This window comes from Pimephales promelas, chromosome 16, assembly GCF_988280905.1.
Source record: "Pimephales promelas chromosome 16, fPimPro1.hap1.1, whole genome shotgun sequence".
Classification (NCBI taxonomy): domain Eukaryota; kingdom Metazoa; phylum Chordata; class Actinopteri; order Cypriniformes; family Leuciscidae; genus Pimephales; species Pimephales promelas.
The window spans coordinates 26,243,027-26,255,618 of NC_142784.1; the positions used below are offsets into that span (position 1 = coordinate 26,243,027).

At 37.4% G+C, this 12,592-nt stretch overlaps 2 protein-coding genes across 3 annotated transcripts in view; both read left to right on the top strand.

Moving 5' to 3' along the window:
* The first annotated feature begins 2,387 nt into the window (after positions 1-2,387).
* Positions 2,388-11,584, top strand: LOC120478602 (transmembrane protein 120A-A-like). The gene is made up of 12 exons (XM_089121357.1): positions 2,388-2,558; positions 2,653-2,771; positions 2,859-2,975; positions 3,057-3,116; positions 3,866-3,961; positions 4,044-4,133; positions 4,301-4,366; positions 10,445-10,506; positions 10,622-10,699; positions 10,777-10,841; positions 11,019-11,087; positions 11,247-11,584. The coding sequence occupies exons 1-12, from the start codon at positions 2,490-2,492 to the stop codon at positions 11,355-11,357; spliced, it is 1,002 nt and encodes a 333-aa protein (XP_088977483.1). The 5' UTR covers positions 2,388-2,489; the 3' UTR covers positions 11,358-11,584.
* A 105-nt stretch (positions 11,585-11,689) lies between these two features.
* Positions 11,690-12,592, top strand: part of tyw1 (tRNA-yW synthesizing protein 1 homolog (S. cerevisiae)) — a 56,046-nt gene continuing 55,143 nt past the window's right edge. For both annotated transcript variants that reach the window (XM_039670548.2, XM_039670549.2), the window contains exons 1-2: positions 11,690-12,081; positions 12,443-12,573. In XM_039670548.2, the coding sequence (XP_039526482.2) occupies positions 12,021-12,081; positions 12,443-12,573 (192 nt within the window). In that variant the 5' untranslated portion in view covers positions 11,690-12,020. The remainder of the gene's footprint in view (positions 12,082-12,442; positions 12,574-12,592) is intronic.

Genomic DNA, 12,592 nt, shown 5'->3' on the forward strand with positions numbered 1-12,592 from the left:
TTTTATTTATATTGTGATATATATATATCGATATGGCCAGAAATGAAAAAAATTATATATATTGTGAAATGAAAAAAATCCAAGTGGGGGTTCAATCTTCAACTGGCTGGCAGGAGCTGCCAGTGGTTGTCTGTCAGTCTAACCAAATGCTATTGTTTGATTGTAAACATAATGCAAAACCTGATACTTATCTAAAAAAAATTGTTAAAAAAATTAATTAGTTGTCTTTTAGAATATCTAAATCTATATCTAAATAAAAAAAAAACGAATAAAATCATGTCTAAAACAACAACAGGAATCAAAAAGCCTATAGGAAGCTATGCAGCCTACAGGCTGTACAGGACATTGCACACATGTAACTATTTTTTTAAAGCCACAAGGTGGCGCTCTTCTACTTGAAAATTTTTTTTTTTTATAAAGCTGGCACTCTATTTTGATGTGAATTGTTGCATTTATTGAAAAAAAATAATAAATATAAAATAAAAATATATATATTAATTATAATGGAAAAAATAGCTCTTATTTAAATTATATAATTAATGCAAAGTATCATAGAAAACTCTGAAAATTCAAAATAATAATCAGAAAATATTATAGAACAAAAATATATTTTAATGGTTATCCTGGGGAAAAGTAAAGTTAAATTTTAAGGCTTCGTCCCTTTTTGACCGGGAGGAAGCTAATGAGTGTAGCCATTTACGAAGAAGCCCAGAGGGCTAAAGGATATTTCTTTGATTTTGTTTGTGAGGAGAAACCTTTGTTGTATGGACAATATTTTTTTGCCAATTTAAATTATCAAAAAGGCCATTCCAATATGACACTGCAGCAGGGGCAGAAATAATGTTCTCAAGGAACAGAACTCTTACTTTATAATTTTTCTTCCTTTTTTTCAGTGAAACATATCTCATCTAGGAGTATTGACAGGTTCAGGCAAAGATAATGAACTCAAAGAGGCAGTATTATTTTTGAAAAGCATGAGTATGCCAGATGGAATAGCATCCATAACTGTGGCAAACTCTTTGGGAGTTACCGGTAGCCTATATTATATTCTGAAAGAAACTTTGCGCAGACCTTCGTTATTAAAGAGTTGTCTAACATGAAATATTCCATTACAGAACCAGTGATTATAGAACAAAGACTTATTCTTAAATAAAATATTCCTATTGTTCCATATGTAACACCGATGAGGAGAAAAATTATGCTTGTAAATGAGAGTCCATGCTAAAAGAACTTGTTGGTGAAAGTTAGATAGCTTGACAGGGAGTTTATACACATCATAATTACACATTAAAGCAAACTTTGCACCCCCTTTGCACTTTGCACCCTTAGGCGTTTCGTTGTTTTTATAACAATTGGGTCCAAATTATAAATAGGCTAGATAACCGGAGTAGCCAGAGCGTGCTGAGTGACGCGATCAAGTACGCTCTGTTCCAGAACCGGACTTGCTCGGGAGTTCGTTCCCCTGAGTCGTACTTGGCAAGTCTGAACTACCAAGGACGCAAGTTCCGAACTTTGCGTACTTGGTAGCCTATTGAGAAACGGCTAAAGTCTTGCGGATCAGGTGCATTCACCTGAAAAGACGTTAAACAAACAAATAATTTTGCTTTATTAAACATTTTCAGCGGAAGAATTCATGTGATCCACTGTTGATCAGGAAGTCGAATACAATTTTACAACTTTAATTCATGTCTAAATATAAAACTAATTTGCGTGATTTTACAATTTTCTTGTAACAAATATGAAAAAACCCAACGCGTTCCCATCAAAATTAAATAAATGTAATAAAATAAATGTAAAAACACTAAAAACTAATATAGTTTAGCTGTATCTACACACATACACACACACAGGACTCACACAATAAAGGGGGAATTTATGCCTATAATGCTTTAAATACAAAAATAATGGGACACCAAAGTGTACTGTATTCAATGAAAGTTCCATACATGACCAGGCAGTAGTTTAAGATATTGAAACAAAATTAGGCCTATGTTTGACCTGAATGCTGCTAAGGTAGGCTATATCCTATTTAAAGATGTTGTTATCTCTCGATTAGAGTTCAAGTTTGCATTGTTTCTGCTGTTCTCTCACTTTAAGTGCTCTTTTACATCAATGGGATTTATGAGGGATTATTGGATTATGCAACTAAGGCATGAGAATTTAGAACATAAATAACTAGACTCTATTCTTGAGTGTAATAATGTTTTTATATGTGCAATGAAGTTGTCATAGCTAAATACAATTTCACATTATTTCATATGTCAGAATTCACAGTGCTGAAACCTAGAACATGTAGCATCCAAGTGTGTCAAAGGTCAGTCAAGTTGGTCTGTCAAAGTTCACTATAAAGTTTACGCTGAAGCTCATAGAAATAGAAATCTGCATTGAAGACATTGCTGTATCCATCACAGTTTGTTTCACTGCATTTAGTTATCCGAGAAAGAGAAATCTGGTTAGTTTAACTGAGTAGTTGTACTGATAAAGTTTACATGTCGACATCACTCGCAACAGCCCTTCAAGAATGGAAGGTTCAGGAGAAAGAATTACAGCAGCTTCAGGTAGGATATTATCTTTCTGAATCTATTCAGATTCAGAACCGAAGACCTTACAAAACAACTGAACTTTTCTGATATAAAACATTTCTGTGTCCAGGAGACCCACCGGCTTTACCTGCAGAAGTTGGAGGAAGTCTCCAAACTTCAAAAAAGCTTTGCTGCCTCCATATCTCGACAGAAAAAGAATTTAAAGGACAATTTAGAGGCTTTGTCAAAGTAACATGTGTTTTTATTTAGTCTTTTTTTCTTTATGATCTGTTATACTGTTGGATTGTAACAATTTAATATACATTTCTGAATTAGATTTGATAAAGGACTGACTGAAGAGGAGAAGAATGAGGTGAAGAAGGTCAAAGGTCACATTCAAAATATGCCAAGCCTAATCTTTCAAATGGAAGAATTTATTCCAAAGAAAAATGGGTACGATTATTAAATGAGTCTGTTTCGGAAGGTTAGCTTTGTAGTTACAAGTTGAATGTTATTTTTGCTTGTCTTTTCAAGGCTTTATCTCAGTCTCGTCCTTGGGAGTGTGAATGTCAACCTTCCAAGCAAACAGGCAAAGTAAGCACCAAAAAAAGATAGATAAAATCAAATGTATATCAATCGTTTTATGCACACTACAAAAAATGAAAATATTTCAAACAAGATATACATTTATTTTTCATAATTTTTGAGGCTTGTTTTGAGAGTATGTATCTACATTTAAGCTTACCATTGACAAATAATGTTTGTGTGTTACCCAATTTTAAAAAATAAATGCGTAAATGTTAAAACTTTTTTATAGTTATTTGAATAATTAATATACAATACATTTATTTTTCGATTTGAATACAAGTACTTTAGAAGATGCACTGTAAACAGTTATTTAACTTACTTATTGCCTTACATTTCAGTCAATGCAATTAATGAGATTGATTTAATCAACAGAAACTCTCTCTCTCTCTCTCTCTCTATATATATATATATATATATATATATATATATATATATTAGGGTTGTGAAACGATTAATCGCGATTAATCGCATCCAAAATAAAAGTTTGTATTTACATAATATGTGTGTGTGTGTAGCGTGTATAATTATTTTTAATATATAAATATACACACATGCATGTAAGAAATATTTGCTTGTATATACTTTATATATATTTATACAAAATGTATATTATTATATTATACATTTTAATATAACCAATTGAAAATATTTTTACAGTGCAACAAAAATGTACACAACTTTGCTTCTCAGTTTATTGACTTTCAGCTTATATTTTAAACTTATTTTATCATATGCGTGTACACTTTGTAATGCAGAGCTGAATACAAAGATGAGCATGAAAGGTTCAAGCTGTATGTGAATGTGATTCTGTTCCTGCTGGCCTTCATATGTCGCTTCTTCATCAGCTACAGGTAAGACTGAGTTCACACGGGTTTGTCTGACAAGTCTTCCCTCACTTCACATTTCATGCTTGCTTTTGGTGTGTGTCTGTAGATTTTTCGATGCCCTTTTTTACTTCCTGTTGGTTTGGTACTATTGCACCCTGGCAATCCGTGACAGTATTCTCATCAGCAATGGATCCAGGTCAGAAACTGTCAGATGAAACTTTAAGAGTCTTTTCAGGTTTGAAGATGTGACATTGCTGCATTCACATGTGAAACGTTTGATCAATGGTGGATTTAATAATCTCTCAAGGACCTACTCTGGCTTGTGCCGTCTCTAAAACCTTGTATATGCTTTGATTTATATAGGATTAAAGGCTGGTGGGTTTTCCACCACTACATTACCATCTTTCTGTTTGGGGTCATGCTAACCTGGTGAGTCATTTCCGACTATTAATGTCTGACCGAAGCCTTTATGCATTATAATTTATTCTTAATGTAAGTTATAATGAATTATATCTAGTGCCGTCAAATTGATTAATCGCTATAATCGCTACTGTAGGCTATGTGTGTACACAGACACACACATTTTTATGTTCGATGCAATTCATCATGATTATTCGATTTTCCAGCACAAATGATATATTTTCATAAATAATTCTGACCAAAGTTTCCTTGTTACATCTGCAATTGGTTGTTTTTTCATGTTTTAATGAATTTTAAATGGGTCATATAATGGTACATGCACTTTTTCAAGTTGATTGTACCGAAATGTCGTGGCAGTGCCTGTACACAACCATCATATAATGATAAAAATTTATCCAGTGTTTTTGTTTTAATCTTCTTATGTGTTTTCCCCTGCCTCAAATTGAGCCGTTCATTTTTGCGACGTCAATAAAACGGACGCCCCTCCCACGATTGTTGATTGACAGCAGCGTTTCAACACAGAACGAACACAGTCATTTTGATGTTCCTAAATCCGAACCCCTGAAGACACAGTGGCTGAGTTTTGTTTTCGATGGGAATATAACCCCCACCAGTAACGTCACTGCTTTCATGTTTGCGCAATTCGCGAATCTTTTCTCAGTACCAGACTGCTTTATAAACGAGGGTCAGACTCAGTATAAAGCTGCATGGATTTGCGAAGCTGCTCCTGAAGAAAAGAATCGGTACCAATTATTTGTGTTCTTGCTGCACCTCCAGAAGTAGTGAGTGTTTTGAACGAATCTTTATGACTCGCGACTATACCGAGTGGTCTCAGAGAGTGATTCGTTCATTTTGTGTTGACCGCGGATGAGCATTGCGCAACATATGGGTTCTGAATCTGTCCAGGAAACAGAAATGATTGATTAGTTCATCTCTCTCTCTCTCTCTCTCTCTCTCTCTCTCTCTCTCTCTCTCTCTCTCTCTCTCTCTCTCTCTCTCTCTCTCTCTCTCTCTCTCTCTCTCTCTCTCAATTCAATTCAATATAGCTTTATTAGCATGACTGTGTAACACAATGTTGCCAAAGCATCAACATATTATATAGTAGAACAAACACACAGAACATATATATGTATAGATCATGTCATATAGATCATGTCATAAGTAGCATGATAAATAAATAAACAGAGTATATATTAATAAATTAATGAATACAATTAGCTGTCTCTGGCCTTGTGAATAGCTAACACATATTTAGTCGCTAGTGCAGCTGTATTATCCTCTCCAAGTAAGAAGAATATTTTCTCAGTGTCACTCAGATCAGAGAATGATGGGATGAAGGATTCAAATTTGGGCAGAAAGGTTTCTCTAATGGGCTATATGCACGCATAAGTTCCGCATGTGACGTAAGGATGCTCGTCCATTTCCGGTTGTGTAGATTAAAGCGGAGTAAAACCGGAGAAAACGGGATTATGGCAGAGTCTTCAATATTTACTGTCCTCCCGTCTTTGAAACGAAACGTACATACGTTTAGATGTAATTTTATATATAGTTATGTTTATTTATTATAATTTTAAAAAGAAGCATAAACACAACGAGGGGTGTCTGTTTTATCTGTTTTTGTGACTAACGTTTCATTAGTATAACCATGGAGTATAAAATTCAATATAAATTCTCGGTATTGCATTGGACTCTATGATCGGCGGAAGTTATCGAGCATCCTTAATCCTTCACCGGAAATAACGCCGTGCATAGAGCCCATATTGATATATTTGGGACAGAAGAGCAGAAAGTGTTCCTCATCCTCTATGTGCTGTAGATCACAGTGTCTACAGATCCTCTGCTCTCTCTCTGTCCATGTGTGTCTATGTCTTCCTCTCTCGATCTCTAGATCATGGTCGCTTAATCTGTATTTGGAGAGGATTTGTCTTTCTTTAAAATGTTTAATAAATAGATAGCTGGCCAATTTAGTGGTTCTATTGAGGGTCGAGTAACATTGGAGTTTATTTTGGAGGTCAAAATGTGCTTTTAGTGATTGATCATGAGTGTCTTTTAGGTGTGTGTGGATCTCTTTAATAATAGTTTTGGGGCTGTAGCTGTGGTCAGTGGGGAGTTGGGTCTGATGGACGAGTTGAAGAGCGAGTGTGTGTAGAGGATGAGCTTCTGCTGAGCTTTCATTGGCGAGGAGGGCTTTATACTGGACTGACTCTGGATCAGACTGATGGAGATGACGCCAGAACTGAACACATCTCTTCTGGATCTCGATGTTCAGCGGGTACAGGCCTAGCTCAGCCCTGCAGGCGGCAGTGGGCGTGTTTCGGTGAACACCTAAAATATTTTTGGCAATTTCCAATTGTAATTTTTCTACTAATGTTTTATCCCAATTTTTTAAATTTAGTAGTGGTCCCCAAATTTCACATCCATATAGAAGGATTGGTTTTATAATCGAATTATATAATTTTATCCAGGTTTTAATGGGTCATTTTAAGTGTCTGCATCGTGACTTTATTGCATAAAAAGCCCTCCGAGCCTTTTCACTGAGTGTTTTGACAGCCAGACCGAAGCGTCCCGAAGCGCTGATGTCGATGCCTAGATAGCTATAGCTCGTGCTGTGCTGCAGGACCTGGCCTTTATACAGGAACTGGTGTTTGTGTTCCTGAGATCTGGCCTTCTTCTGGAACACCATAACTCTGGTTTTGTCCAGATTGACTGTCAGGGCCCAGTCGTGACAGTACTGTTCCAGCAGGCGTGCGGGACAGCAGGACCAGATCATCCACGTACAGCAGACATCTGACCTCTGACCCCTGACCCCTGGCCTGTGGGCACAGTGGAGCTGTCCAGCGCTGATGCCAGATCATTGATATAGATGTTGAATAGAGTCGGGCTCAGACTGCAGCCCTGCCTCACTCCACGGCCCTGCTGGAAGAACGCGCTTCTGTGCTTCCTGATTTTCACCGCACTTTTGCTGTTGCTGTACAGAGATTTTATAATGTCAAACGTTTTTCCACCAATGCCAATTTTTAGGATTTTATACAGTAGACCATCATGCCAAATTGAATCGAATGCCTTTTTGAAGTCTACAAAACATGCGAATATTTTCCTTTGTTTGTCGTTAATGTTTTTGTTGATGAGTGTGTGGAGTGAACAGATGTGGTCGGACGTGCGGTGTTTTGGTAGAAAGCCAATCTGTGCTTTATTTAAAATGTTGTGCGATGAGATGTGTGAGACGATGCGTGTGTTTATGATGCTGCAGAACAGTTTTCCTAAAGCACTGCTCACACTGATACCGCGGTAACTATTGGGGTGGAGACGATCGCCTTTCTTACAAACGGGTGTGATGAGTCCCTCAGACCAGCTCTCAGGAACGCTTCCGGACCACAACACCAGATTAAAGAGTTTGGCCAGAGTTTGAATCATGCTGGGACTGCTGAGTTTAAGCATTTCATTACTAATGTTATCTTGTCCACACGCTTTCTTTAGTTTAAGATTTTTAATATGTTCTAATATTTCAGATATTGAAATAAATGTATCTAATGGATTTTGGTCATTTTTAATAGTTTTTTCTAAGTCTTCTAGTGTGTTCTGTATGTTACGCTGAGGTTGGTTAAGGTCAGCCGGTGTAATTTTTTGATATAAATTTTCAAAATAAGATTTCCAAATTGTGCCGTTCTGGAGTGACATCTCTAATTTGGGTTTTTCTAGTTTTTTTATATAGTTTCCAGAAAGTATTTTGATCTAGCGAATCATCAATTTCATCAATTTTGGCTTTAAAATATTTTTCTCTTTTGTTCCACAGAAGTCTTTTGTAACTCTGCAGACAGTCTGAATAGGAGAGCCGTAATGTCTGGCTGGACGGGTCTCTGTGCTTTCTGTTAGAGAGTCTCCTCAGCTCTTTCCTGAGACCTGCACATTCGTCATCGAACCAGACATCCTTTCTCATTCTCTGTTGATTTGTTTTATGTGTGCTTTGCGGTTTAATATTAGATACAGTTATCAATGTTTTGAATATGCAATTTAAGTTTTTAGTTGCTAAATTTATTCCATTAATATCTAGAGTGAAATCGGTGGACATAAATTCATCCAGCATGTTTAATATTGTAGGACTGTTCATGTTTTCTTTGAATTGATCCGAGTTGGATTGATTCCATTTAAGTTTAGGTTTCAGAGGAAACAGTTTTTCAGATTCGAGTGGAGAAGTTTGAGTTATTTCACACGGGGGTTTCAGATAAAGCACAGTTTGGCAGTGATCAGAGATCGGGACTTGAGGTCTGACTGTGAAGGCATTAATAAAGCTTGGGTCAATATCTGTTATTGAGTAATCTACCACACTGGACCCTAATCTGGAGCAGTAAGTGAATCTACCTAACGTATCTCCACGAGTTCTGCCGTTGAGGATGTAGAGTCCTAAACCTTTACAGAGTTTTAACATTTGTTTTCCATTAATGTTCACTGAGATATCATAGCTATTTCTCTGTGTCATATTCAATGAGGAATGAAACGTGGTGTCATTGAGGACGTGGCCATTATCTACAATATTTACATAATCAATTTCTCGCCCTGTTCTGGCATTGAGGTCTCCACAGATGAGGACATTTCCTCTGACTGGAAGTGTAAGATGTCAGCCTGTAGTGTTGGGAAGCTCTGCTCTTCATAATAAGGAGAGTCGTGCGGTGGGATATAGATGGCACAGAGGTAAAGATTGGACTGTGGTGTGATGGATTTCAATTCAAGCCAAATAGATGATTTACCAATTTTAGCAATTTTAATCGAATGTTTTTAGATTGTCTTTGTGCCATATAAGTATTCCACCTGAGTTTCGGACGCATTTTATTTTAGAATTTTTTGTTGAAGGAACTATAATTTCCTTATATCCTATTGGACAGTGTAACGCCTCATTACTACGACACCACGTCTCATGAAAGATACAGATGTCCATATCTCTTACACTGCTGAGTAAGTCTTGGTCTGCAGTCTTATTACCAAAAGTAGAAGAGTGCAGACCTTGTACATTCCAACAACTGATTTTAAAAGATTTCATGGATCATGGAGCATTAATTTCTTCTGTAGGGTGTGTGTGTGTGTGTGTGTTATGTAGGTTATGTCCTCAGTCTGGAGCAGATGATGTTCAGCAGATGTCTTATCTGGTTGAGTTCAGCCGCTGCAGGGTTCTGGGGTTGTTGAACGGCCGCAGCGTAGCTCTTGTGTTGTGATGGAGGTCCCGCGGCCGATCTGCGGTCTGCTGGAGGACGGGGGCTTCTCTGTGTTGTGTAGCTGTTGTGTTGTGATGGAGGTCCGGCGGCCGGTCTGTGTTCTGCTGTAGGACGAGGGCTTCTCGGTGGCTGAGAGCTTCTCTTGTTGTTTCTTGCTGTGTTTCCAAGGGCTGTGCTTTTCAGCACTCTGGCGAAGACTTTCACTCCTTGCTTATTGAGATGTACGTGGTCGTACATATGATGAGGCTGTATGTCCTTGTGATGGGCGAGATGAACATTAGGGATGAGTGCGCAGCTTCTGGAGAGTTCCACATTATTCCCGTGGATCACGTGGAACGGCACGTCGGAGCGTGGCAGCAGTGTGGACAGAGTTATCCTGGCCTCTGGGAAACGCTGTGTGGCTCTGATCGCCACCTCTCTCATCACAGGAGCCACATGGCCCTTCATGGCCCTTAAGTCATTTGTCCCTGTGTGGATAATTATGTGCTTGTAGTTTTCATGTGGGTTTCTGTCAGACAGGATCTGAAAAGCACTTCTTGTGTTTGGACACCAGATTTTCTCGGCTTTCACGTTTGGCAATAGAAGTTTCTCTCACTGATATATTTCCCATTGGAGTCAGTCAGGATAAGAGCGTGTGTTTCCCTCGGGTCCTGTGCAGCAGCGCTGTGGGTCTGGGATGCTGGGTCAGTCGAGGAGTGAGGCTGTTCTTCCACTGGTGTCTGTTCAGGTTGAGGATTTTCCATGAGCATCTCTCTCTCTCTCTCTCTCTCGTCTTCGGGTTCGGTTGAGTCTTTCGTTCCTCCTGTCAGTCCTATTAATAGAGAATTATGAATAAATTGCTGGTATTTGCCCTCAAACACAAATTCTGTTGTGTATGTAGGCCAGATGGTGAAATATACCAGTCTTTCAGGAAACAATTTCTGACCTATTTTTTGTATCAAAGTAAGTTACAAGCCCTACATGCTAACACCACTCTGTAAAACATCTGCTGCATGAAAAATACTAACACTGTAATATTGAGAGATCTTGAAGGCAAACGTATCACTTTCTCTTTTAGGCTTTGTGCAGTGTCTAAGTGCGTGTCTCAACAGGCTAAAAGCACAAGGGGAAGGACACAACTTGGATTTAACTGTTGGTAAGGATTTCTGACTTGAAAAAAGTGAAAAGCTTTATGTCACTTTAAAGCTATAAACATAATTTTTGTTTAAACAGAGGGATTTCAGTCGTGGATGTCGCGGAGACTAACATTTCTTTTTCCCTTTCTCTTCCTGGGTCATGTAAGTATTTGTTTTTAATATTTCAGAATATAAATATAGTCAAAGCATTATAGTCAGATTTTAATAAATCTTTGAAAATGGAACCGCAAATGAAATGCCATTATATGAACAGTAATCATTTTTGGTGTATATCTTGTTGAACACTGAATGTTGTGTCTATGTCTATGTGTCATGCAGTTCTGGCAGCTTTGGAACAGTATTTCCCTGTTCAGAATGGTTCAGCTCCCTGAATGTAAAGAATGGCAGGTCAGTGTTATTTCTATAGATCTTTCCACAACATCACGACACTGAAGTGATAGAATATGTCACATTCAGTATAGCCTATGAGTAAATCTGTTGAAAGTGTGATTTTGAAGTTGCAATAATCTTATGTTTCATTCATATGTTCATCTCTTTTCACTGTAGGTTTCCATGTGTGGCTTGTGCTTTCTGGTTCTGTTTGCGGGAAATTTTTTCACAACACTTGCAACTTTTCTTCACAAACGCCAAACCCAGCAAAATACCAAGAGGCTGTGATTTTTAAAAGCTTTCGTATAATTTTTTTATTTTTATTTTTTTTGGGGGCAAAATAAGCTGAAATATAAGACGTGAAATTTAAGTCAATAATGGACCTTACACAAAAATGTTTATCTTCCAGAGACCGTGCAGATGCATTTTGTTTTGAACGGATGTTGGATGTTGAACAATCTATTATAAAGTTGTTTGTGTGAAATTTTCAGACTTGAATAAACGATAAGAATGAAGAGTGTTATTTGTTTTATGTAAACTATCGATTAATTAAGACCAACACATTAACTAATAAAATTCAATAATAATAATGTTAATTACAACAACACAATAACAATAGTGCTTTATTTATTTATTTATTTTATTTTTTATTTATATGATATAAACAAATTTAATGCATAATTGATTCAACCAATGAAGACTCACGTGGATGATTATACGTATTATTATGATTAAAAAAATCAAGCAGTGAATCCTCCTCACTTGCGGAGTTAAATGACCTGAGATGACCTCAATTTCCCAGCATTCTTGTCATAACAATATGGCGGCGGCCTTCGACGTGCAGCCGTAAAGTGAGCCAGATATTTATATGCGACAACTAAAGTTAGATATTTGTATGGCTAATGTTATATATTTATAAACAGTACTGTCTTGTTCGATAGACAACAGAAAATGTTGTTTTTAGCGGTGTTTTCGAGTTTGGTGTATTCTACAGTCGGCGCTGATTTGCAAGGTAGGTTGAAACGCATGGCTAATATTAACCCATAGAATATGAGTTAAATTAAACGGCTAATCATATATAACAGTGTAGCCATGCTCTAGAATGCACTTGCACTTACTTTTGGACGGTTAGGCTGTGTGGCAACACCTAATGTGCTTCCTACCTTCCTCACCAGTCTCGGCGTTTTTTTAACTCGGCTATAAGGTAAACGATGCTGTTTAGGTAGACAGCGTACTAGCTTTTGAGACACAGTCGTTCCACAACGATTGTCTATCTTATCAACAACTATAATGTTGCTTATTTTGTGCTTGCATCATTCCCGACAAGTCAAGTGCTATTATTTTGCAGAAATGGTATTTTCTTGCATTCACAGGTGCTTTGAATGACGTTTGGGATTTCACTGAGAGTTACCTGCTGTCTGTGTGGCAGGGCAGGTTTTATGTGTACACTACTGCCGCTGTTCTCATAGGAGTCTGGTTTATTGTCAACACGCTTTTCAAAAAGGTAATTAAGTGTGTCAACG

Excerpts from the sequence above, each read along its gene's own strand:
- LOC120478602 (XM_089121357.1), top strand. The coding sequence starts at position 2,490 with ATGTCGACATCACTCGCAACAGCCCTTCAAGAATGGAAGGTTCAGGAG. Across the intron at positions 4,134-4,300 it reads CTCATCAGCAATGGATCCAG|GATTAAAGGCTGGTGGGTTT; the intron begins GTCAGAAACTGT and ends TGATTTATATAG. Across the intron at positions 10,700-10,776 it reads CAACTTGGATTTAACTGTTG|AGGGATTTCAGTCGTGGATG; the intron begins GTAAGGATTTCT and ends TTGTTTAAACAG.